The 24,560-nt window shown below is 54.6% G+C and overlaps 3 protein-coding genes and 1 long non-coding RNA gene across 18 annotated transcripts in view; 3 read left to right on the top strand and 1 right to left on the bottom strand.

The window, feature by feature from the left end:
• The window catches only part of FBF1 (Fas binding factor 1), a 22,201-nt gene extending 17,568 nt beyond the window's left edge, over positions 1-4,633 (top strand). For 8 of the 14 annotated variants that reach the window (XM_064582993.1, XM_064582992.1, XM_064582995.1 and 5 more), the window contains 7 exons: positions 502-624; positions 711-896; positions 1,332-1,508; positions 1,600-1,737; positions 1,826-1,943; positions 2,655-2,764; positions 3,397-4,633. In XM_064582993.1, coding sequence (XP_064439063.1) covers positions 502-624; positions 711-896; positions 1,332-1,508; positions 1,600-1,737; positions 1,826-1,943; positions 2,655-2,764; positions 3,397-3,480 — 936 coding nt within the window. In that variant the 3' untranslated portion in view covers positions 3,481-4,633. Of the gene's footprint in view, positions 1-501; positions 625-710; positions 897-1,331; positions 1,509-1,599; positions 1,738-1,825; positions 1,944-2,654; positions 2,765-3,396 lie in introns of those variants that run through there. The other 6 variants (XR_010408617.1, XR_010408616.1, XM_064582994.1 and 3 more) reach the window with 6 other exon arrangements.
• Positions 419-14,258, bottom strand: LOC129046230 (uncharacterized). The gene is made up of 3 exons (XR_008507140.2): positions 14,123-14,258; positions 1,832-2,091; positions 419-555 (listed from the first exon to the last, which is right to left on the bottom strand). It is a non-coding gene; the product is annotated as an uncharacterized LOC129046230 (long non-coding RNA).
• On the top strand, positions 6,314-12,121 carry MRPL38 (mitochondrial ribosomal protein L38). The gene is made up of 9 exons (XM_045888434.3): positions 6,314-6,473; positions 6,580-6,759; positions 8,906-9,040; positions 9,119-9,327; positions 9,864-9,936; positions 10,066-10,111; positions 11,068-11,226; positions 11,474-11,610; positions 11,809-12,121. Exons 1-9 carry the CDS (start codon positions 6,407-6,409, stop codon positions 11,943-11,945), a joined length of 1,143 nt encoding a protein of 380 aa, XP_045744390.2. The 5' UTR covers positions 6,314-6,406; the 3' UTR covers positions 11,946-12,121.
• On the top strand, positions 13,464-24,560 carry TRIM65 (tripartite motif containing 65). Of its 2 annotated transcripts, XM_064582998.1 has the most exons (7): positions 13,464-14,510; positions 15,827-15,922; positions 16,161-16,394; positions 16,481-16,655; positions 16,755-16,820; positions 17,317-17,387; positions 20,145-24,560. In XM_064582998.1, exons 1-7 carry the CDS (start codon positions 13,581-13,583, stop codon positions 20,256-20,258), a joined length of 1,686 nt encoding a protein of 561 aa, XP_064439068.1. In that variant the 5' UTR covers positions 13,464-13,580; the 3' UTR covers positions 20,259-24,560. The 2 variants fall into 2 exon arrangements, with proteins under 2 accessions (XP_064439068.1, XP_045744389.2); XM_045888433.3 differs by lacking the exon at positions 20,145-24,560 and having other exon boundaries at positions 13,472-14,510; positions 17,317-19,985.

Below are 24,560 nucleotides of genomic sequence, written 5' to 3'. Positions count from 1 at the left end.
CGCCGAGCAGGGAGCCCGACGTGGGACTCGATCCCAGGACCCTGGGACCATGACCTGAGCCGAAGGCAGTCGCTTAACCAACTGAGCCATCCAGGCACCCTTCTTGTAAATTTCTTAAGCCCCTGCCTGAGGCAGGCATGGTCAAGTTGTTAAGCTCGTGCTAGTGTGGCCCCTGGTCCCCTGGCGTACGCTGTGTCACACCTGCCCCGGCCACCTGCCTGTGAGACAGGCACGCAGAGTGCAGCAGCTTGCATCTCAGGGAGTGGGGCCGCCTCTCGGTGGTAGCTCCTGAGCCTCTAGGCCTTGGTGCAGTTCATCCCGGAGCCTGGGCCCTGGCAGCCCTGCTTGGCACTTCCTTCTGTACCTCTCTGGAGGTGTTTGTGGCATAGTGTGGGAGAGGCGGGGCGGTTGCACAGCTCCCTGGGGCGCAGTCAGGCCTGACGGGGGGCGGAGGGGGCGGGCAGGGTGTCCAGGGAACGCATGTCCTCACCTGGCCCCCAGGAGCGATGGCGGGTGAATGCCGAGCAGTCCAGGGCTGAGTCCACGCAGCGCGGTCTAGAAGAGCAGAGGAAAGTCATGGTCCAGCAGATCACCATGGAACGGGAGGAGCTGGAGAAGGCCAAGGTGATTGCAGCCACACCATGTACAGCTGTGACCCCTGCCATAAGCCTCAGGATGCTCAGCCTGTGCCCTGGCCCCTCTTGTCCCAGAGCGCCTTGCTGGAGGAGCAGAAGTCCGTCATGCGCAAGTGTGGGGAGGAGCGGCGGCGCCTCGCAGCCGAGTGGGCCGAGTTCTATGCGCAGCAGAAGCTGAGTAAGGAGCGGGCTGAGCGTGAGGCAGAGAGGGCGCTGCAGGTGGACACCCAGCGGGAGGGCACCCTCATCAGCCTGGCCAAGGTAGGGCCCAGAGCCTCCAGGGCAGCCCTGGAGCTCAGCAGCCCTGCCCTTTCCTTCCCCGGCCCTCACTGCTCCTCCCTCGGGTTGTAGTCCCTTAGCAAAGAGCCTAGAGATAACAAGAATGTAGAAATGAAAACAATCATATAATAACTTCCTTTAATTGGCCTAGGTGCTTTATATACATTCTCTCATTTAATTGTCATCACGTTTCCCTGACTTAGATATTCTAGAAATGAGGAAGCTGGGGTTCAGAGGAGTTGAGTCCCGGGGTGAGGGGCAGCCCCGATTCTTGGCCCCAGGCCTCTCTGACCCGTCCTTGGACCCCTTGCCACACTGCCTCCCCCAGAGTCAGGGTGGGTCGGAGCCTGGGAAACCGAGGGGGAGGGGGAGTTCGCTCCGGAGGGGAGAATGCACCCAAGGCCTTGCCGTCTCCAGGGGCAAGCCGAGCTGAAGATCAGGGCCAGTGAGCTCCGAGCCAAGGAGGATCAGCTGGCGGCCGAGAGGGAGGCCCTGGAGCGGGAGCGGCAGGAGCTGCGGCTGGAGAAGGAGAGGGTCAGCGCTGCTGCCCTGCGCACCAGGCTCCGTGCCGAGGAGGTGGAGAGCAGGAGCCAGGTGCCGGGCTGCTGGGCTCGGGGCGGGGTGGGCCTGGCCGGGCACCCACCCAGCCAGCCCCGCTGACTGCAGGGAGCCCCGCTGACCGCAGGTAGCCTCGGAGAAGTTGGAGGAGGGGCAGCGGGCGCTGCGCGAGGCCCGGCAGGTGCAGCAGGAGCAGCAGGCACGGCTACAGCGGGTACAGCGGCAGCAGGAGCAGCTGCGGCAGCAGGAGCAGCTCATGCACCAGGCAAGGCCCCTCCCGGCCGGCCGCCCCCGCGCCCCCCTCCAATCTCCCGCCCTCGCAGCCACGTCCTTCTCTCTGGGGTCGGGGACAGGAGCACCTGAGTCTGGCCCAACAGAGGCTGCTGCTGGACCACATCCGACAGGACCTGCCCTCCAGCCCCGTGGTGCTGCTCCCCAGGGCCCAGGGCCCGGCAGCCTCCTGCCTGGGTGGTGAGTAGCTTTCCAAGGATGGGCCGTGGGCTGGGCCGGCCGGCTGGGGGGCGGTGCCCGAGCGGCTTCCCTCACTGGAGTCAGGGGCCCGTTAACATCCGCTTGCTGGTCCCTTGTTACGCGAGTCACGCATGTTCGTCAGGGAAGGCTAAGTAAGAGAGAAGAGAGGGGAAAGCTGCTTTGTAAAAAGTTAATCTCGACCTCACTCTCTAGAGAAAACCACTTTTAACATTTTGGTGCATAGCGTTCTACACTGTATGTTTTCAAAATAAAAAATTGAGATCATCTCAGTTGTTTCCAACCTTGATTTCTTTCATTCAGAAACATGTATATGGAACATGTCTTGCTATCAGTAATTAAACATTTAACTGTAATTCTTAATCAGCATCATTGTCCATTGTGTCCCATGTTTTTACTGATTCCATACTGAGTGGTTTTTTGTCACTAAGATAAACACCCCAGTGGAAATGTTTGTATATACATCTCTATACCTTTGCCTGATTATTTCCCGTGAATAAAATCCTAGAATTGGACTTGCCAGGGAATATCCCGTGAGCATTTTCAAAGGCTTTTGAGAGTCGGTGGAAGCGCCCAGAAGGTTGGCGCGGTTGCTGCGGCCCACAGTGGTGAGAGGGCCGCAGGGACCCAGCTGTAGCTGTCCTGCTGTCCCACCCTCGCCGCAGCCCCTGACTTCCTCCTCGGCCTTTTCAGCCACCGTGGCTCCTGCCGCCACCGCGCCCCGGTGCAGCCGGCCCCCCGCCGGCCTGGGCCCCTCGCACCTCCACGCCAAGCTGGTGCTGCTGAGGCACACGGCGGAGCAGGTGAGCGTCCCGAGCGGAAGGCAGCCCCAGCTGAGCCGCCCACTCGCCCTGGGCCCAGGGCTCCTCTGTCCACACTGGTGGGAGGCAGGAAGGAGCACCCTGGCCCCAGGGAGGGCTGAGTCCCCCCACCCCACCATAATAGTGCGGATTGCCCACTGAGCATCTCTGAGACCCGTCCCCCAGGCCTGGTTCTGTGGGATGCAGCTTGCATCCACCTTGGTTGAACCTCACAGTAATCCTGTGATCAGAATGATAGGAGCTATCACTTCCAGAGCATTCCCTGCATGCCAGGCTCCGTGCTAAAAGCTGTATGTGCGGTACGAGCCTCTACCCCCACTCCCCCAGTCCTGCAGGCAGGTAATGTTATTATCCCCAGTTTATAGACAGGTTTACAGAGGTGAAGTCATGCGCTGACAAAGGGCCTCACCATGACTGAGACCTGCGCTGTCTCACTTCCGTGCCCCCACCGCCCCCGCCGCATCCCAGAGCCAGGGAGTAAGTGGAGAGAGGGCCCCTGAGTGAGGCCTGGCTCCACCTTGCTCTCAGTCCTGCGAACCAGTGGCCCTGTTCACAGAAGTGGGTACAGGAGGGAGCCACGCAGTGGGGACTGCTCACCCAGCCCTGCCTTTCAGGACCGTGACTTCTTGGAGAATGAACAGTTCTTCCTGGAGACCCTGAAGAAAGCCTCCTACAATATGACATCCCATTCAGCCTGAAGGGCGCCACTGGCTCCTCAGCGGAGGCCTCCAACCCTGGAAGTCTCTCCCATCGCACCCCTGGCTGCCGGCTCCGAGGAGGGAGTACCCAGGGCCTGATTACAGCTCCTCCTGGGGACAGGGTGCGAGCACGTGCTCTCTGCACACTCCAGCCTCTAGGGCTCGAGGAGCAGTGGCCTCTGGGGAGATGTGATGCCGAAGGTGTCTCAGCCCCACGACCCTGCCAGCCACAGCTTCGGTTCTCCTCCCCCAGACTTCCAGCTCAGATCCAAGGGCTCACTGGGCTCTGTGAACCCCTCCCTTCCTCAGCAGGCAGATGGTTGGGGGATATTTTCACCTGGGCCTCTTCTGAGGCGGGGGAGTCTTCTAGAGAGACGCCACGGACAGCCTCCTGCCCTCTCTGTCCGAGAGGCCTACAGGGACAGCACGGGCTCTCCTCCCTAACTGGGACACAGAGTCAGAGCACATGTTTTGAAGCGCCTTCTATCCTCTTGACCGAGGAGGCGGGCGGTGTTGTGGGGCACAGAGGGGGCAGGAGGGCGCCGTGCCCAGCCAGGTTTTACCTCGCAGCCTTGTGCTCTCAGGTTGGCTGGCAGAAAGTTCCTGCCTCATTCCCAGCTGCCTGAATCACTGACCAGCCCTCACGAATACTGGCCTGTCGCTTCTTGTAATTAGGGCTTCCCAGAGGCAGAGCTGGGCGTGACAGTGGGGTGTGGTGAGGGACCAGTAGAGAGGCCTCTCTGTCCTGTTCACCTGCTACGAAGCCACAGCAGGTGGGAGCAAAGACTGGAGAGTGAAGGCCGCTGCCACAGCTGGGAGGGTAGAGAACACTGGGGACCCCCACAGGGCCTTACCCAGGCTGCCGCCCCCAGGAGGGCGCCTTTGCACTTCTCCCTGCAGGGGCGCCAGGAGAGGGGCGGCAGCTTGGCAGTTGTCCCAGCAAACCCGAGGACAGATGGACTCCACTAACATAACCACGGCCAACTCCTGAAGCGGCTTTCCTCAGCCAGCGACTGGTTACCTTCCACTGGAGGACAAAGGGCAGAGGAGGACGAGGCTGAGGGGGTACCAGAACAGTTTTCAGAAGGATCTTCATTTACCAGCTATTTCCGGCCTTTATCTTGGACCCATTAAATTGCTATATTCTTAACGATTCGATTGTTAGAATTTGCCTTGACTCCTGAGAGTTTATACTTATCTCTTAGACGTGTTCCCTCTGTAGCACTGTTACGTGCTATAAAGCTGGCTGGCGCTGGGACCTTCCTGAATCTGTACATTCACTGGCTGCCTCACGACCGGGAGAAGAGTGTGATGATCAGCCCTACCTCACACATGAAGGGACAGAGGCTCAGGGAGATTAAATCGTCTGCCCAAGGTGACAGCAAATAGTAGAGCCTTCTCGGGCTGATTCGAAAGCCGCAGGGTCTCAGCCACCTCATTCCACTGCCTCCTTCTAGAAGAGCATGCTGCACACAGGGCTGTGGAGAGGCACGAGATCTCCAAGCTGCTGCTCGGGGTGGTGCCTGCACTGAGGAGGGAAGCATCAGTGTCCCATTAGAAACCTCATGAAGCTTGGAACTCGGTCCTTCTCTCCACAGACACCTAAACGAGTTGCCGCCTGTGTGAAGAGCCACGGGGCTGTAAGCACGGGCACAGCCTGGGAGAGCTGCCATTGACTTAGTCCCCTGGCAGACAGGATCACCCAGCAGGGAGACCCGCAAGGGCGAGCTTGGGCTTCAAGACAAAGAGAAATGAGTGTAGAATTAGGAAGCAGGTCTGTGTGGCCTCATTTATTTTCAGGGCAGTGGGTATGCCCTCACTGTTTTAAACGGTGAGACTATATTTGCACTTTCGAAAGCACATCGTGGCTGTGGAGTGAACACACTGGAGGGGGCGGGTCAGAAGGCTGCTTGCAGGGTGCAGGGGAGACTGAGGACAGCACTGCCGGGGATGGCAGTGAGGGGTCATGGACCTGATGCCTGGCACAGAGGGTCAGGAAGGGAGAAGTGTCGAAGAGGACCCCCAGGTTTCTGGCTTGGGCAACTGGGTGGTGTCACTCGATGAAACAGACAAGTAGAGACGCTCCACCGCCCTTGGCTTGTAATGATGCTTTACTCAGTACCTATAACTGCTCCATATCACTGCTCCTGGCATTAAGGTGTGGCAGGGAGCTCAGTTCTCCCCTTCCATCAACTTGTACCCCAGGCCACAGACAGCAGAGGGCGACCCAGCTGTGTATCTGCTGGTGCTTTTCCCTTCAAAAGTATCAACAACGTTTCAAGGTCTTAACCCAGATGCTTAATTCAGTTTGCTGTAGAGAGAGGTGTTGGAGTTAAGTGACAACGAAGAAAGACGCGGGGGGCGGGGGGCGGGGAGGAGGCGGCATTACTTCCACTTCAAGAGTCATCCGTGTTTGTTACTTGTTTCCAGTTGATACATGGAATCCGTGCTTGCCTTTCAGTTAAATCCCAAGTGAGCCCGTTCTTGGAGCGCTCCAGGACCGTGAGAGAACAAGTGTTTCCCGAAAGTAAGGGCTACCGTTGAAATCCCAGCCACCGGGGGTCAAGGGCCTGCACGCCGCTCGCCTCTGGCCCCGAGGCCCTCGGTGTCCTCCGCGGAGGGGCAGGCTGTGGGGTATGCCGCCTCCTGGTGGCCGGCCGCGGCCAGGGGCCCGGACCGCCCGCAGCTCCGCCCCGCCGGCCACCGGGCACTTCCGAAGCTCGCCGCCCTCGCCCGACGGGAGGTAGCAGCTCCGCCTCCCGGGAAGGAGGGAGCTGGAGCCCGGGCGGGGGCGGGGCCCGCAGGGCGCGAGCCCGGGGGCGGGGCCGGGCGGAGAGGGGCCTCCGCGGGACGCTCAGGCGCTGCTCCGGCCACCTCTGCGGGGTCCTTGGCGGCGGCGGCACGCGGGCCGCCGTCCTGGGGAAAGATGGCGGCGCCCTGGTGGCGGGCCGCGCTTTACGGAAGTCGCGGGTGGCGGGGCTTCAGCGCCTCGGGTGAGGGGTCTGAGGTGGGGGGCTCTTGGAGGTCCCTGTAGAGCCCGGGCCCCGGGGCTCGAGCCAGCGTCCGGCCCTGGCCTCACCTCCCGCTGTCTACCCGCAGCCGCCCTGAACCGCCGGACCGCCCCTCTGGGGCCGATGCCCAACGAGGACATCGATGTGAGCAACCTGGAGCAGCTGGAGAAATACCGCAGCTTCGACCGCTACCGGCGCCGGGCGGAGCAGGAGGCGCGGAACCCGCACTGGTGGCGGACCTATCGGGAGCACTTCGGGGAGGAGTCAGGTGCAGGGCGACCGGGGGGCGGGGGGGCCGCCGGCGTCCTCCCCGAGCACTGGCGGAGGGGGCCTGCCAGCGCCCACGTGCGCCCTGTGGGCCATTTAGTCCCACCAGGATTTTTCACACCTTTTGGTTCTTTTATTTGGAAGATTCCCTTCTCCCGCTGTTAGAGTTCCACCTTATACTTCGAAAATCCTTTCCAGGTTTCTCCTCCCCACCCCCCCATTCCGTGTTAGAACGTCCCTCTGTGCTCCTAAAATACTGTGTGAAGCCCCGGCCACACCCTGTCCTGACTTTGTTTTCACTGGTCCTCTCCCCGTATTGGGATCCCTAGGGACAGGGATCTTTTTTTTTTTTTTTTTAAAGATTTTATTTATTATTTGACAGAGAGAGAATGAGAGAGAGCGCGCGCATGAGAGGGGTTAGGGTCAGAGGGAGACGCAGACTCCCCGCCGAGCAGGGAGCCCGATGTGGGACTCGATCTCGGGACTCCAGGATCATGACCTGAGCCGAAGGCAGTCGCTTAACCAACTGAGCCACCCAGGCACCCAAGGACAGGGACCTTGCCTGTCTTGACCATTTGATCCTTCTACCCGCATAGTGCTTGGCACAAAGGTGTGCAGTTCTTTCCTGAATGAAATTGAAAGCTCTGGGCAAAGTGACTCGGGGATCCTGCCCTTGAGCAACCTACTTCCCGAGTACATCTTTATGTGGAAAGCATTTAGGGAGGCAGTTTTATGATGGTTGAGGACACAGGGATGGAATCCACAGTCTGATCTAAACCCAACTTCTTAGGAGTTGATGCTGACAGGCCAGGTCCAGGGACCTAGAGAAGGATCCCTGATGCACGCAGGATAAGACTCAAACTCCAGCCAGCAGAAGGTAAAAGCAGAGTTTCTGGAAGGTATAGAAAGAGTGCAGGTACGGACAGTGTGTTTGGGAGATTCAGAAAGGAAAGGAGGGAGTCTCCTCTTTGCTTGGGGCCTGGGGGTTTTTACTGAGGATTGTGGTCTGGTGCACATGTCCTCTCAGGCATCCAGGAACCAGTTAGAACAAAGATAAGGGCCCAAGTCTTATTCCGTGGAGCCATGGAGCCAGGGGGTCTTGGCGTTGAGATGTCTAGAGCTGGTTGTCTGGAATACACATACTGTGGCTTCCTGCAGTCATTCTCACCTGGTCCTTCCTTAGATGTTATCTATTCGAAAGAAATCATTAATTCCTTGTTCCTTACAAAAGGCATCCATAAAGTGGGGGTGTGGGTCCTAGCAAAAATAGAAGTAGAAAGGGGTGTGTGGCTGGCTCAGTTGGTAGAACATGCACCTCTTGATCTCAGGGTTGTGAGTTCAAGCCCCATGTTGGGCACAGAGTTTACTTAAAAAAGAAAAAGCAGGAAAAGGAGCAAAAAGCATATTTTTATGGAGTCCTTCAGTTTCCCTATCTCAGTGACTTGCCTGAGCTTCAGTTTCCTCAGTGTAAAATAAAATAATTGTGTCTGTCACAAAATTGTTGTATTAAAGGTTTTTTTAGACAAATCCATCTTTGACGAGGGTTCAGTGCATCTTATTGTTACTGTCTAATGTAAGTGGAAGAAGTATCGTATCGAAAGTCTCCTTGGGCCTTGTTACTCAGAGTGTGTTCTGAGACTCGCAGCACAGGCATTACCTAGGAGCTTGTTAGGAATGCAGAATCTCAGGCCCCCCGCTAACCTGTTGATTCAGAATCTGAATTTTAACAAATTTCCCAGGTGACTTGTATGGTGAGTCCATTAAAGTATAAGAAATGCTTCTTTAAGTCTTTATAGCTTCAGCTAATTCTACCAAGGACTCAGGTGAATGTCCACGGCCAGGTGTGAATAGGCTTGAAGGTCATTCCAACCATAATTAAGATGATTATCTACTCACCTGTATTACCCACGACCTAGACAGTGTGACCTGGTTTAGGGATCAGAAAATGCAATCTCAAGTCGAATCCAATTTGCTTAGCAGTTGGACCCTGTTCGGGTCTGGGAAGCGGACTGCACCATGTGATTTAGTTTTGTGAATTAAAGGGTAAGCTTTACCAGCAGAACTTGGGCAAGTGAGAGGACTAGGTAGGGACTGGCAGCTTCACTGAAACTTGTTCCCACTTTCTCCAACATATCTTCCCTCCCCAGATCCCAAAGACAAAATTGACATCGGGCTGCCCCCACCCAAGGTCTGCCGGACCCAACAGCTGCTGGAGCGGAAACAGGTCCTCCGGGAGCTGCGTGCCAACCCAGAGGAGGAGCGAGCTGCCCGCCTCCGCACAGGTAAGCCTTCCCAGGGGAGGGGGCCCCACCGTGTCCCTGCCCCCACTCTGCATCCTGACCGGCATCTTTCCTTACCAGCACGCATCCCGCTGGAGGCTGTGCGGGCTGAGTGGGAGAAGACCTGTGGCCCCTACCACAAGCAGCGTCTGGCTGAATACTGTGGCCTCTATCGAGACCTGTTCCGTGGCGCCACCTTTGTGCCCCGAGTCCCCCTGCACGTGGCCTATGCTGTGGGTGAAGATGACTTGGTGCCTGTGTACCTCGGCAATGAGGTCACGCCAACGGAGGTAACTGCTCACTCGTGCCCTTCTCCCACTGAGTGTACAGACTCGTCCCACCCCGGGACCACGGACAGCTCCTTTGTGAAAGCACTGACAGAGGTGGTTTTTATGGCAGTGAAGGGCATAAGCTTGGTACCTATGTAGGCTGGTTTGGGGTTTTGTTCTTCTCCGACTTCCCCTTTTGGTTTCCTGGTAAACAACACCATGGTGATTACAAAGGAAGGAATATAAGATGAAAGGAAGAGCTCCATCTTGGCATACTCCTGCCACTAGCCCGCTGTCCTCAGAGCCTTCCTAGCCCCTGTCCATTGATGTAAGGGCCACCTTGTGGTTCAGATAGCTGGCTAGGCAACTCTGCAGGGTTCCTTCTATAAGCTTCTCTTCGCTGACTTGCACCTCGAAGGACCGTCAAGGGCGTTTGGATCAGAGTGGGCTCTCCCTTCTCCAGAGCTCCCTCAGATTCCTCCCCTCCAGAAGGTCTGTTTACAGCAGCTTGTCTGTCCCTGATGGGGGTGACACCTTCCCTGTTGTCTCCCCACCAGGCTGCCCAGGCCCCAGAGGTGACCTATGAGGCAGACAAGGGCTCCATGTGGACACTGCTGCTCACCAACTTGGGTCGGTATCTGGGGCTCACCAGGCCTCTTGCCTCCCTCACCTCCCAGGAGCCAGGGTTCTGGGGAGTTAGGGGCGGGGCCGGGGGGGGGCAGCAGGGCCCGGCAGTTAGTGGGGTCTGTTTGTGTGCAGATGGACACCTGCTGGAGCCAGATGCTGAATATGTCCACTGGCTGGTGTGAGTACCTGGGCTGGGGGAAGGGGTCAGAGGCATGTGAGGAGGCCCTGGTATCCTGGAAAGAGCTGTAGCTGGATTTCGGTCCTGGCTCCACCGTGGCTTAACTGTGGAACTTTGGATTAACCTCCCACCCAGGTGGCAGCCCCTCACCCCTGCTTCCTGATGCTGTCAAGAACCCTGTGATCCACTGGCTGAAGACAGGTCTGGAAGAAAAAGCAGGCAGTAGGCTTTGGCTGTTCCCACAGGCCTCTTGTTCCCCTGAACTCATTTCCTCATCTGTAAAACTAGGGTGGTACCACCCCATGCCTTAGCCACCCTGAGGGGCTCTGTGACAATCAGATGGGAAAAGGACGGTGAGAGGCCTCTGGCAGCTGTGACTGCCCAAGCTGGGCTACTTTTTGCTCAGTGGCCTTTGGCCCTGGCGTCAGGGTGGCAGAGGTCAGGCGGTTGATCCCAGCTTTGACACTTATAGGTAATTGGGGCCAGTGACTGGGAGGATGGTTTCTATCATTTTTAGTCAAATGCAGTTACCAGTCTGTGTAACAGGATCCTCTGGGTAGTTCTATGTGGGGCAGGTACAGTGGCCATCCTGGTGTCGGGATGGGGAGACGCTCCCTGACAAACCCCAGAGCCTTCAGGAAACAGAGATGCAGCCCAGAGGTGGTGTGGTTCTCTAGCCGGCCCCACCGGCTCCCCGCGGCCTAGTAAACAGGCTGCTGGACCTCACTCTCTCCCTGACCATCTCTAGCCTCTGAGCCCCTCCTGTTCCCTTCACAAGTTTGCAGTCTGTCTGAGGGTTCACAGAGCATTGCCTCCTACTTGACTGTTGGATGAAGATCATTTCAGGGTGTGTCCTCCCAGGGAGTGACATCAGTCTCTAGGGAATATGCAGATTGGAATGCTCCTGCTGCCGCCTTCCTTGAGTGATAACTCATGGATGCTTTTTCTCCCGCCAGAACCAACATTCCAGGCAACAGCGTGGCTGAAGGACAGGAGACTTGTCCCTACCTGCCCCCCTTCCCTGCCCGAGGCTCCGGCTTCCACCGCTTTGCCTTCCTGCTCTTCAAGCAGGATAAGCCAACTGACTTCTCTGGGGACACCCGGCCCTCACCCTGGTAATCTGCAGCACCCCTCCCACCCCCCCATCCACATTCCCTCTCCCCTCTCAGGCCACCTTCCCCGGAATGGTCTGTCATGCTTGGTTCTTCTGTCTCTTAACTTAGGCTTGAGATGGGCAGAAGGGTAGTTGTGCTAGGCAGATCCTAAGGGGCTTCTCAGGATTGCCTGTGGGGCTGGCTGGAGGAGGGGTGTGGGGCTCTGATGCCCATTCCCTGCTCTTAAATGCTCCCTATCTTCTTATAGCTACCAGCTTGCCCAGCGGACCTTCCACACTTTTGATTTCTACAAGAAGCACCAAGAAGCCATGACACCAGCTGGCCTGGCCTTTTTCCAGTGCCGCTGGGATGATTCGGTCACCCACATCTTCCACCAGCTTCTGGGTAAGGCCAGAGTGGGCTGGGGGCAGGGCAGGGGCGGCTGGCCTGAGCTCACAGACCTCTCCTGACCTGCCAGGGAGAAGTGCCACTGGGAGGCATGCCACTGCTTGGGTGGGCTGGCTGGGCAGTCGCAGGCTAACAGACGAGGGAAAGGGGCTCGGTCCAACATCAGTCCACGCCCATACCCCCCTCTTCCTGCAGACATGCGGGAGCCCGTGTTTGAGTTTGTGAGGCCACCCTCTTACCACCCCAAGCAGAAGCGCTTCCCCCACCGGCAGCCCCTGCGCTACCTGGACCGGTACAGGGACAGTCACGAACCCACCTATGGCATCTACTAAGTGGCCAGAGTGCGACCCACCTCAGAAAGTGGACTGGGCTGGGCTGTGGGCTTCTAGGCCCTGCTTGAGGCAGCCCCTCTGTGGCCCTCCCAACCCAGGGTTTGGGAATGAAAAGAGCTCTCCCCAAGGGTGGTGGCCCGGGTGGAACATGTGAATAAAGATGATTTTTGCTGTAACTGGTCTGGGTCTGTGTTCTGGGAACGCTCCAGCCCCATGATGGATCTATAATCCTTCATGGATGGAAAGAGAACCGCCTCCCGCCTCGGGAGGTGACCCCCTCAACTCTGCCTCTGAAGGGTGTCAGGCCCTGAGATCAAGTGGCTGGAGGCGGGTCCAGAAGAAAGGCCGTGGGGCTTGGCTGCTCCCACAGATCTCTTGAAAGAGCTTTGCCAGCCCTGAGGATTGGCCCCTTGCTGGATATTCACAGCATGGTTGGTGGCAGGCTCCTGGCAACAGGCTGGGATGCTCTCAATGAGAAGCAGGTCTGAGACCTCTGGCCACACCCTGCTTGGGGCCCAGAAAGCCCCTGTACCTTGCTGGATGGTTAGAATATTCTTTCTCCTCGGGCGCCTGGGTGGCTCAGTTGGTTAAGTGACTGCCTTCAGCTCAGGTCATGATCCTGGAGTCCCAGGATCGAGTCCCACATCGGGCTCCCTGCTCAGCAGGGAGCCTGCTTCTCCCTCTGACCCTCCCCCCTCTCATGTGCTCTCTGTCTCTCTCATTCTGTCTCAAATAAATAAATAAAATCTTAAAAAAAAAAAAAAAAAAAGAATATTCTTTCTCCTCTAAGTAGCCAGTCAAGAGGAGACCTTCCTTTCCTAGGAAGAGGAGCTTCCTGTATTACAACGCAGAAGACGGAATGCTGCATTGCTTTGAGGGTACCCCGCCTCAAAATTAGGCCAGGTTGGTTAGAAAAATAAGGAGAATTAACCCTCCATCAACTCACTCTGGCCCAGCACACTGCCCCACAGCAGGTGGGTTAGAGTCAGGATCCCTCTCCTCTGCTAATATATAAAAAGTGAGGCTCCAGGGGCGCCTGGGTGGCTCAGCTGGGCATCTGAAGGGCATCTGCCTTCGGCTCAGGTCATGATCCCGGGGGCCTGGTATCAAGCCCTGCGTTGGGCTCCCTCTCCCTCTGACACTCCCCTGCCCCTTGTGTGCTCTCTCTGTCTCTCTGCTCTCTTTCAAATAAATAAAATCTTAAAAAAAAAAAAAAGTGAGGTTCCAGAAGAGCTCCCAACTGCAAAGAAGGAACTTCCCAGCAGGGGGCCCACACGGAGAGTGGATTCCAAGAGCAGTTGAACCTTACTTTGGGTTTCCACTAAAGGGGGGGTATGAAAAAAACATTTGATTGGTCTCTGTGTTGGTGACCAGAAATTTCCACCTCACTGTTTACTTTAAAAGCACCAAAATTTGGCGTAGCTTAGAGAAAGGAGACACCCCAATGTGGCAAATGCCTGAAACAGCTCAAGGAAAAGGGCAGCGGAGCACCTCCTGGCAGGAAAGCCTAGAAGGAGCACGAGCTGTGTGCCCAGAGCTGTGTGCCCATTGCTCTTACTGACCGGCGCAACCTCGTGCCGTCTTATTTAATCGCCAAAACTGCTGGGAAGTAGCTGCTGTTGTCCAGGTTTACAGATGAGGGGTCCGTGGGGGCCTTCAGCCAGGAAGAGGCCCCGAGGCCCAACGGGGTTCCCAAAGGTTCTGGTCCCTGGAGGTGGCGGCCGCTCCCCTACACAGGAGCCGCTTAACGAGGGTTTGGGGAAAGGGGATGGAGCTCCCAGAGTGGGACCACCGAGAGCTGGACCCCAACTCCCATCCTGGGGCGGCATGAGGCAGCGAGGGTGGCTCGGAGCCTGGACAGAGGGGAGAAAGTGGGCGCGGCGAGGGCCCAGGTACCCGAGGTGGGGGAGGCAACAGCCGCTCTGCTCCAGCTCCAGGGGCCCTCGATCCTCCCCGCCCCCGTCGCGCCTCGCGACTCCGGCCCGCTTTCGGAGGCCCCGCCTCGCCGGCCGCCGCGCCCCGCCTCCGCGCCGCGCCCCGCTCCTCCCCGCCCGCCGTCCCCGGAGGCCCCGCTCCCGAGCCGCGCACCGCCCGCCCGCCTTCGGGAGGCACCGCCCCCCGCGCGCCGCCGCCGCCGCCACCGCCATGGCCGCGCCGCCGCTGGAGGACGAGCTGACCTGCTCCATTTGCCTGGGGCTCTATCTGGAGCCGGTGACGCTGGTCTGCGGCCACAACTTCTGCGGGGCCTGCATCCGGGACTGGGGGGACCGCCGCGACAAGGCGTGCCCCGAGTGCCGGAAGCCCTTCCCCGACGGCGCCGAGCTGCGCCGCAACGTGGCGCTCAGCGCAGTGCTCAAGGCGATGCGCGCCGGGCCCGCCCCGGCCGCCGGCCCCGACCCTGCCCGGGCCCCTGGCTCCGCCCCGGGCGCGCGCTGCCCCCGACACGGGCGGCCGCTCGACCTCTTCTGTCGCACCGAGGGTCGCTGCATATGCAGCGCGTGCACCGTGAACGAGTGTCGCCTCCACGAGCGGGCGCTGCTGGACGCCGAGCGTCGGGAGCGCGAGGTGACACCGGGGTGCCCTGCCCTGTCTCTCTCGGCGCCCGGACTGGGGCGGGCAGCTTAAGCAGGAGGAGGCTTTGGGGATGTTTGTGCGTATTCCCCGAATAAAAGGAGAAAACAGGTGCTTGGAATAGGGATTTTGGAGCTGGTGACAGGCCCAGGGTGAGACCCCAGGACTGAGTGGCTGAAATGGAGTGAAGGAAAGGGCTCTGGGGTGAGGATGTCAAGGAGCCGAGAGCCAGTGTTGGAGGATACCCCGTTGCTTGCGAAGTCACAGAGAATGAGGATGAGATGTTACTGCTGAGGCTCTGAGCATGAAAGTGGGTAACCCCGGCCAGCAGGTGACAGCAATAAGGAGGGAGAGAGTGGCAGATGGCACGTGCACGCCAGAGGAGCCTGTGTTTTGCTAGAGCGAGGTGAAGTGATGTGGGGTGTGAGAGGACAGATGCGCATCCCTGGGGGACAGTCAGGTAGAACCAAGAGAGAGTGACCCCTCCCCCCTTCCTGCCTGTGGCACATTGTACAACGCTGGAGGCCGTGGGGCCTGGACAGAGACATTGGGCTTAGGAAGATCTATCTGATGGCTTTGGCCAGAGTATCAATTTCTCTGTCCTGTTTTCTCATCTGCGAAGTGGGGATTATGATGGCCCTTGCCTCATGAAGTGTGGCCTGGAGGAGCAGAAGCAAAACAGGCTCTTGACCAGAGGCTGGGAATGATGCTTTGTCCCGCTCCCATAAAAACACGACATTCTAACCCTCAAGGGTACCGGAAGAGTCACAAAGAGGGGTGCCCTCTTCTCCCCCATGCCCAGGGCTGGGGCTGAGGACTGGCCGGGCATTTGGAAGAACCCAGCCTGCACATGTATCACACTACCCACTAATCAAATAGCTTTGGTGCTCTGACTTGTCACCCCTTCCCTGCAAGGCTCCCGAAGCCAGAAGTGTCACTCACGCCATTTATTGACCAGAGGTAGTGCGGGGTGGGTTTTCAGCCCAAAGACAGTGGGGGCTCTGCTCCAGGTTGCTCAGCCTGCAAGAGGAACTGGAAGTCAGGTTTAAAGCCCAAGGCCTCTGCTCGCCTGTGTACCTCCCCGCTCCAGTTGGAAACGGGCTTTGTCTGGGTCTCCCTGGGACTCTGACCCAGTTCACCTGGGGCTCAGACCAAGGCCGGTGTTCTGAGTGCCGGTCAACTGGTCAGCCTTGCCTGGGGTGGCACGAGGAGGGGGTGCCCCACATCTGCAGCTGTTTGTTGATCGAGGTGAGGACTTCACAGCCATCCCTGGTCCCCTCTTGTCGCTTGTTCCCTGGTGGGCACCACAGGCCCAGCTGAGAGCCATGTTGGAGGTCAGCCAGCAGCAGGCCACCCAGGCCGAGAGGCAGCTGAAGGAACTGCAGCAGCAGAGAAGCCAGATCCAGGTACAAGGCCTATCTGTGCGTCCTCATGCTGTGTCCTTTAGGCAGCTACCAGTTACTCCCTGGGACACTGGGTAGTAGATGTGAGCTACCTTGAAAATGCCCCCGGACCCAGGGAGGGAGGGACTGAGCAGGGTGGGGGGAAATGTTCCAGGGACCCTGGCTACCCGCATCCCCCACCCCTCAGCCCAGTGGGCAGCTTTGGCCCTGGCCACCCTAGGCCACTGCTTCGCCCATGCAGAGCTCGGCCTGCAGCCTGGCCTCCGTGATCTCTGGCAAGTTCAGCTGCCTGCTGCAGGCCCTAGAGATGCGACGGGCCTTGACACTGAAGGACATCAAGGTGGCCGAGACCCAGGCGCTAGCACAAGCCCAGGATGGAGAAGAGCGACTACAGGGCCACCTGGAGGCCCTGGCTAGTTATGACCGCGGGGTCCGGGACCTCCTGGAGCTGCTGGATGACCGGACCTTCCTCCAGGTACCAGACCTCAGGGCAGCAGGTTGGGGGGACCAGCGTCCCTGCACCTGGCGCACAGGCTCACTGCAACTGTCCCTGGGGCTCAGGAGTCACAGCTCCTGGTGCCCCCGGGGCCTCTTGGGCCTCTGACTCCTCCGCAGTGGGACGAAGATCAGCAGCTGGCCGGCCTGAAGGAGTCACTGAGCCGGCTGTGTGACCTCCTCCTGGATGAGGGGGGCCACCCCAGAGCACCAGCTGAGGCTGCTGATTTGGGCCCCGTGGGTAAGGTTGGCCCCATGGTGGGTGGGAAAGGGGGATCAGGACTCTGCCCCCCACGAGCTCCCCTCCTCATCACTGCCCTAACACTTCTTTGCCTCCTAGAGGCCCCGGGCCCCCTGGCACCAGTCCCGAGTCCGGTTTGTCCACTGAGGAGGAAACTCTGGCAGAGTAAGGAGACCAGCAAGCGTGTGTGTGCACGTGCACGTGTGCATTGTGCGTTCGTGTGTGCGTGTGTCGGTGGGTGTGTGTGTACCTGTTGGCGGGGGGCACATGCTGCGACTGCCCCGCCCGGGATGTCTGCTCCATGCCCGTCCCCCCCGCTGCACACCTGTCGTAGGATGCCAGCCTCTCACACGTGGGGCCAGTAGAGCACGTAAGGAGATGCTGGGCCTGCAAACCCGGGCTCAGCTGTGAGTCTTCCACTCGTTACCAAGTCAGGTTACCTTGGGGAGCCTCAGTTTCTTCCTCTTTGAAATGAGGTGAATGGAAGGTTCCACTCGCAGGCCGCCTGCTGTGGTGACGTCACCACTTGCTGGTCGCCTGACGGATGCGTGGCTTTGCACTGGTGGAGCTCCAGGTGCCATCTGTCCCCCTGGGGACAGGACTGTGGACGTGCACAGGAGCCTGCCCGCTCACCTTCCGTCCGTCCGTCTGTCCCTGACAGATTATCGCAATCTGACCTTCGATCCGGACAGCGCCAATCGCCACCTCTACCTGTCTCGTCAGGACCAGCAGGTAAAGCACCGTCACAAGCCCCGGGACCTGGCCGGGCCAAGCAGCTTCGAGCTCTGGCAGGTGCGCTGTGCCCAGAGCTTCCAGAACGGGCGACACTACTGGGAGGTGCACGCATCTAACCACTCGGTGACCCTGGGCGTCGCCTATCCGGACCTGACGCGGCACAGGCAGGGGCCCCACACAGACAACATCGGGCGTGGGCCAAGCTCCTGGGGGCTCTGTGTTCAGGAGGACAGGGCGCAGGCTTGGCACAACGGGGAGGCCCAGCTCCTCCCAGGGGTGTCGGGGCAGCTCCTGGGCGTGGACTTGGACCTGGCCTCTGGCTGCCTCACCTTCTACAGCCTGGAGCCCAAGGCCCAGCCCCTGCATACCTTCCATGCCATCTTCACCCAGCCCCTCTACCCTGTCTTCTGGCTCCTGGAGGGTAGGACCCTGACCCTGTGCCATCGGCCTGAGGCCAAGCTCACTCCGGAGCTCCAGGAAGAGGCCTCAGAGCCCAGCTGAGGAAGGCACAGGATGGAGCTCTAGGCCAGGGACAGCTGCCACCGTGCCTGTGCACCCTAAAGCTGCCCAGCCCCTAGCTTGGGGACCTGAGGCCACAGCTATAAGGGGACCAGCTTTGGGCCAGAAGATCGACTCAGAACTAGGCTGGGCCACTTGGAAAGAGATTGGGAGGGAGCCCCGAAACCGGAGTTCACTCTTCCAGCATCACTGAAGGGCACGGGGACTAGGAAGGGACTAAACCGGGAGGACCCTGCCTGAGCAGAGCCCGCTTCTAGGCGCTGCCTGTGCATCCGAGGTTGATGCCGCCCCGTGGGCTCCTGGTCCTGCAGGAGAGCGTGTGCGGTTCGGGCCTCGCCACACAGTGTGGCAAATACACACTCTGCTGTCACGGGCCTCCCGTGAAGGTGACGGAGATCAGAGGAATTGGGGGGGGTTGGGGGTGCCACAAAACACAATTCCTAGAGAAAAGTGATTTTTACCTCCTTCCTCCCTCTTTTTTTTTTTTCTTAACATTTTGGTGTATCTTAGTTTCTTTTGTACATACTTGTGGTTGCATTTTAAAAACACTTATGTTTTTTACATTTTTAAATTTAGCATAACCATTTTTCACGGTATTAATATTTTCCCCTGAATGATTACCATATAAACGGTCTCTCTAATGACTACCAGAATTTATTTCCCTAATACAGGTGTCCTCTGCCTTCCAAAAGTTCAAGTTCTGCCACTTCGCTTTCATAAAAGACCTACATTAGCATGGTTTCGGATTTCTTTTGGTGAGTGCAGACAGGTGCTAATGGAGGTCTTTTGTAAAGCAAAGTGGCAGAACCTCAACTTTTGAAAGCCAGGGGTACTCTCTGCTTATGAAAGATTTCATAAGGACGCTCTGCTTTTGGATACTGCAGGGGAACCCGTATCCAACTTTGAAATTATTTGAGGCTGTAAAAATTTCACCCCGATGCGTATTTTTGAGCAGGAAGCTTTGACCATATCCATGGCTATGTATGTAGGCTGAATTCCCAGTGGACTTGCTCAACAGAAAAATAGTAAGGGGCACCTGGGTGGCGCAGTCAGTTGAGCGTTTCTTGGTTTCTGCTCAGGTGGTGATCTCAGGGTCGTGATGCCAGGGTCTGCTTAAGACTTTTTCTCCCTGGGGCGCCTGGATGGCTCAGATGGTTGAGTGTCTGCCTTCGGCTCAGGTCATGATCCCGGGGTCCTGGGATCCAGCCCCGCATCAGGCTCCTGGCTCAGCGGGGAGCCTGCTTCTCCCTCTCCCTCTGCCTCTCCCCCTGCTCATGCTCTCTCTCTCTTTGTATTTCTGTGTCTCAAATGAATAAATAAAAAAAAAAAAACTTTCAAAAGACTCTTTCTCCCTCGCCCTGCCCCTCCCCCTTAAATAAACAAAATCTTAAAAAATAATAATAATGAGCACTTAAAGATTTTATTATTTTTTTTTAAGATTTTATTTATTTATTTGACAGAGAGAGACACAGCATAAGAGGGAACACAAGCAGGGGGAGTGGGAGAGGGAGAAGCAGGCTTCCCGCTGAGCAGGGAGCCCAATGCGGGGCTCGATCCCAACACCCTGGGATCATGACCTGAGCTGAAGGCAGACCCTTAATGACTGAGCCACCCAGGCACCCCATATTGGCTCTTAATTGTGACAAATGCACCATAATCATGTAAGCTGTTAACAAAAGGGGAATTAGGAGTGAGGTATCTGGGAACTCTGAGTTATCTTTGCAACTTTTTTGTATGTTTCCAACTATTCTAAAATTAAAAGTTCATTAAAAAATATAGAATAATTGAGCCAATTCTTCCTTACCCTCCAAGCCTCCTGCTGACGAGAGTATAAAGAGGAAGGAATAAAAGGGTCAGGAGGGTTCCATCCAGAAGTGGGGCTTAACCTTTCTCATCACCAGGGCCCCTCTCGATGCCAGGTGCAGCCCTTTCCAAAGTAATGCTTTTAATTGTACAAAACAAAATGCATAGGATTTCATGGAAACCGATTGCATTGAAATACAGGTACAAAATAATTAAAAAAATAAATTTGTGATATCTGTGTTTCTTTAACACAATAAATAACAATATCTGACAGAGGCCTAGTAATGTATTTTTGAAATAGTGATAAACGTAAGTGACATTTCAGGTTCCGTGTCACCACATAATGTGATATGGAACTATCTGTAATTTCTATTGGTGACAAGTCACAGAATTGCTAACTCCGCTGTGGTGTATTCTCTCCATTTGTTATAGAAAGAAATGCAAAATTTCAGTTTAGAGAAGAGTGAAACTACAGAGGATTTTCTCACCAAGACCCCCAGCTTAAGAATGTCTAATTTAGGAAGATGTTATGCAGAGCCTCCTTGAGTCTTTCCTGGAAGGAGAGAAGAAAACGAAGATCTATGAAATATTAAATGAGGGGTGCAATCCGGGGGGAACTCACGGGAAGAAGGGGCAGATCATAGAGGGCCTTGTGGAGGAAGTAGCATCTGAGCTGGGCTGTCATGGGTTGCTAGGACGAAGGCGTGCAGAAACCAGTGCAGGAAAAGCTCTTCCAGCAGAGGAGTAGCGGAACCAGGCTGGGTGTGCCCAGTTTGGCAGGAAGGCGAGTAATGAGTTCCATACGTTGGTTTCCACTGGGATCGCTACTTGATCATGACTATCTCTTGTTTGCCAAGACCCAGGAACAGTTCGGAGGCTCGGGCATCAGCACCACCCTGCTCCAAGGCCTGGCAGCCAGGCTGCAGGGGCTTGCTGAGACCACAGACACGCCTGGTTTTGCAGGGGTGAGGGGTGCCACTTGGGTTGGGACATGTTCATGGATAAGCGCCAGCCGGCCTTCTGCTTCCCAGATCAGAGCCTGCTCAGGAAGATCGGCTTCCCTAGGAAAGCATAGAGTTGTGATTTTCAAGATGGTGGTGTTTTAATACTTCATTTCCATTATTGTAGCTTTAAGGCTGTCCGACAGAGTAATTCTTTTTTGAAATGAATTGGCTCTTAAGGGGAAAAGGTAACTGGCACTTTTGAGGTCTGTAGGAGCATGTTCATGCCTGCATCTCACTCTGCCCTTGCAAGAACTATGTCATGAAGGATGAGAAATGGAATTCTGACAGGTTACGTATCTTGCCAGAGGTCACACAACTCTTCCAGTGGAGGAGGTAGAATTTAAACCCAGAAAGTGCAACCTGAAAATAATCCTAAACCTCATATATGAACCTATCTACAGGGCTGCAGTACTGCTTGAAAGGAAAAGAAAAAGGTCAAACTGAAGCAAAACCAAGCAAAAGCCATCCAGCAAATGGGACTAATGAGCAAGCCATTCCCAGCCTCGCTTGCATCTATGAAATTGAAATGGGACCCAAGCCATGTCCCATGGTAGCACTGAATGGTTTTGATGTACATTTTTTAAAGTTTATTTATTTATTTTTTAGTGATCTCTACACCCAACGTGGGGATCAAACTCATGACCCCAAGATTAAGAGTCGCATGCTCTTCCAACTGAGCCAGCCAGGCACCCCGTTTTGATGTACTTTACAATTTTTGATTTGTATTCATTTCAAAATAATAGAATTTAAAAAGTAATTAAATTTTTTTAATTTAAATTCAATTAATTAACATAGAGTGAGTGTATTACTAGTTTCAGAGGTAGAGTTCAGTGATTCATCAGTTGTATATAACACCCAGTGCTCATTACATCACGGGCCCTCCTTAATGCCCATCACCCAGTTACCCCATCCCCCACCAGCAACCCTCAGTTTGTTTCCTATGATTAAGAGTCTCTTATGGTTTGTCTCCCTCTCTGATTTCATCTTGTTCTATGTTTCCCTCCCTTCCCCTATGTTCCTCTGTTTTGTTTATTAAATTCCACATGAGTGAAATCATATTAATTCTCTGATTGAAATATTTCACTTAGCATAATACCCTCTAGTTCCACCTACGTCATTGCAAATGGCAAGATTTCATTTTTTTGATGGCCGAGTAATATTTCATTGTGTGTGTGTGTGTGTGTGTGTATCTCACAGCTTCTTTATCCATTCATCTATCGATGGACATCTGGGCTCTTTCCATAGTTTGGCTATTGTGGACATTGCTGCCATAAACACTGGGATGCAGGTACATCACTACATTTGTATCTTTGGGGTAAATACCTAGTAGTGCAATTGCTGGGTTGTAGGGTAGCTCTATTTTCAACTTTTTGAGGAACCTCCATACTGTTTTCCAGAGTGGCTGCACCAGCTTGCATTCCCACCAACAGTGTAGGAGGGCTCCCCTTTCTCCTTATCCTCACCAACATCCGTTGTTTCCTGACTTGTTAATTTGCCCATTCTGACTGGTGTGAGGTGGTATCTCATTGTGGTTTTGATTTGTATTTCCCTGATAGTGATGTTGAGCATTTTTTCATGTGTCTGTTGACCATTTGAATGTCTTCTTTGGAGAAATGTCTGTTCGTGTCTTGTGCCCATTTCTTTCTTTCTTTTTTTTTTTTTTTAAAGATTTTATTTATTTATTTGACAGAGAGAGACACAGTGAGAGAGGGAACACAAGCAGGGGGAGTGGGAGAGAGAGAAGCAGGCTTCCTGCCGAGCAGGGAGCCCGATGCGGGGCTCGATCCCAGGACCCTGGGATCATGACCTGAGCCGAAGGCAGATGCTTAACGACTGAGCCACCCAGGCGCCCCTTGTGCCCATTTCTTGATTGGATGATTTGTTCTTTGGGTGTTGAGTTTGATGCGTTCTTTATAGATTTTGGATAGTAGCCCTTTATCTGATAAGGCATTTGCAAATATCTTCTCCCATTCTGTGGGTTGTCTTTTGGTTTTGTTGACTGTTTCCTTTGCTTTCAAAATTTGTCCTGATGAAGTCCCAATAGTTCATTGTTGCCTTTGTTTCCCTTGCCTTCGGTGATGTTTCTAAGAAGAAGTTGCTGTGGCTGAGGTCGAAGAGGGTGCTACCTGTGTTCTCCTCTAGGATTCTGACAGGATTCTCCTGTCTCACATTTAGGTCTTTCATCCATTTTGAGTCTATTTTTGTGTACGGTGAAGGAAATGGTCCAGTTTCATTCTTCTGCATGTGACTGCCCAATTTTCCCAACACCATTTGTTGAAGAGACTTGTCTTTTTCCCATTGGATATTCTTTCCTGCTTTGTCAAAGATTAGTTGACCATAGAATTGAGGGTCCATTTTCTGGATTTTCTATTCTGTTCCACTGATCTATGTGTCTGTTTTTGTGCCAGTACCAGGCTGTCTTGATGATGACAGCTTTGTAATATAGCTTGAAGTCCAGAATTGTGATGCCACCAGGTTTGGTTTTCTTTGTTGACATTCCTGCGGCTATTCAGGGTCTTTTTTGGTTCCATACAAATTTTAGGATTATTTATTTCAGCTCTGTGAAAAATGTTGATGGTATTTTGATAGGGATTGCATTGAACATATAGATTGCTCTAGATAGCATAGACGTTTTAACAATATTTGTTCTTCCAATCCATAGAGCATGGAACGTTTTTCCATTTCTTCGTGTCTTCCTCACTTTCTTTCATGAGTGTTCTATAGCTTTCAGAGTACATATGCTTTGCCTCTTTGGTTAGGTTTATTCCTAGTGACTCCTTAATTTCTCTTTTTTCTGTCTCATTGTTAGTGTATAGAAATGCAACTGATTTCTGTGCATTGATTTTATCTCCTGCCACGTTGCTGAATTCTTGTATGAGTTCTAGCAATTTTGGGGTGGAGTCTTTTGGGTTTTTCACATAGAGTATCATGTCATCTGTGAAGAGTGGGAGTTTGACTTCTTCTTTGCTGATTCGGATGCCTTTTATTTCTTTTTGTTGCCTGATTGCTTAGGCTAGGACTTCTAGTACTATGTTAAACAACAGTGGTGAGAGTGGACATCCCTGCCTAAGGTGATCCTGACCTTAGGGGAAAAGCTCTGCTTGAGAATGATATTCGCTGTGGGCTTTTTGCATATGGCTTTTATGATATTGAGGTATGTTCCCTCTAACCCTACACTGTGAAGAATTTTAATCAAGAAAGGATGCGTGTACTTTGTCAAATGCTTTTTCTGCATCTATTGAAAGGATCATATGGTTCTTGTCCTTTCATTTATTAATGTAGTGTATCACAATGATTGATTTGTGGATGTTGAACCACCCTTGCAGCCCAGGAATAAATCCCACTTGGTCGTGGTGAATAATCTTTTTTAATGTACTGTTGGATCCTATTGGCTAGTATCTTGGTGAGAATTTTTGGATCCATGTTCATCAGGGATATTGGTCTGTAATTCTCCTTTTTGGTGGGGTTTGGGATCAAGGTCTGGTTTTGTCTCGTTTGGGGATCCAGGTAATGCTGGCCTCACAGAAAGAGTCTGGAAGTTTTCCTTCCATTTATATTTCTTGAAACAACTTCAGAAGAATAGGTATTACTTCTTCTTTAAATGTTTGGTAAAATTCCCCTGGGCAGCCGTCTGGCTCTTGTTTGTTGGAAGATTTTTTATTACTGCTTCAATTTCCTTGCTGGTTAAGGGTCTGTTCAGGTTTTTAATTTCTTCCTGTTTCAGTTTTGGTAGTTTAGTTTCTAGGAATATACCCATTTCTTCCTGATTGCCTAATTTGTTGGCATATAGTTGCTTATTTTTTTTTTATTTAAGATTTTATTTATTTATCTGACAGAGAGAAAC

This window comes from Mirounga angustirostris, unplaced genomic scaffold, assembly GCF_029215605.1.
Source record: "Mirounga angustirostris isolate CCGP_5_RB_7025 unplaced genomic scaffold, mMirAng1.0.hap1 SCAF_17, whole genome shotgun sequence".
In the NCBI taxonomy this organism is placed as follows: Eukaryota; Metazoa; Chordata; class Mammalia; order Carnivora; family Phocidae; genus Mirounga; species Mirounga angustirostris.
The sequence above is the reverse complement of the archived record's forward strand: the minus strand, read 5'-3'. Positions and strand labels throughout refer to the sequence as shown.

Excerpts from the sequence above, each read along its gene's own strand:
- TRIM65 (XM_045888433.3), top strand. The coding sequence starts at position 13,581 with ATGAGGGGTCCGTGGGGGCCTTCAGCCAGGAAGAGGCCCCGAGGCCCA. Across the intron at positions 15,923-16,160 it reads AGCAGAGAAGCCAGATCCAG|AGCTCGGCCTGCAGCCTGGC; the intron begins GTACAAGGCCTA and ends TCGCCCATGCAG. Across the intron at positions 16,656-16,754 it reads TGCTGATTTGGGCCCCGTGG|AGGCCCCGGGCCCCCTGGCA; the intron begins GTAAGGTTGGCC and ends TTTGCCTCCTAG.
- MRPL38 (XM_045888434.3), top strand. The coding sequence starts at position 6,407 with ATGGCGGCGCCCTGGTGGCGGGCCGCGCTTTACGGAAGTCGCGGGTGG. Across the intron at positions 10,112-11,067 it reads GAATATGTCCACTGGCTGGT|AACCAACATTCCAGGCAACA; the intron begins GTGAGTACCTGG and ends TTCTCCCGCCAG. Across the intron at positions 11,611-11,808 it reads CATCTTCCACCAGCTTCTGG|ACATGCGGGAGCCCGTGTTT; the intron begins GTAAGGCCAGAG and ends CTCTTCCTGCAG.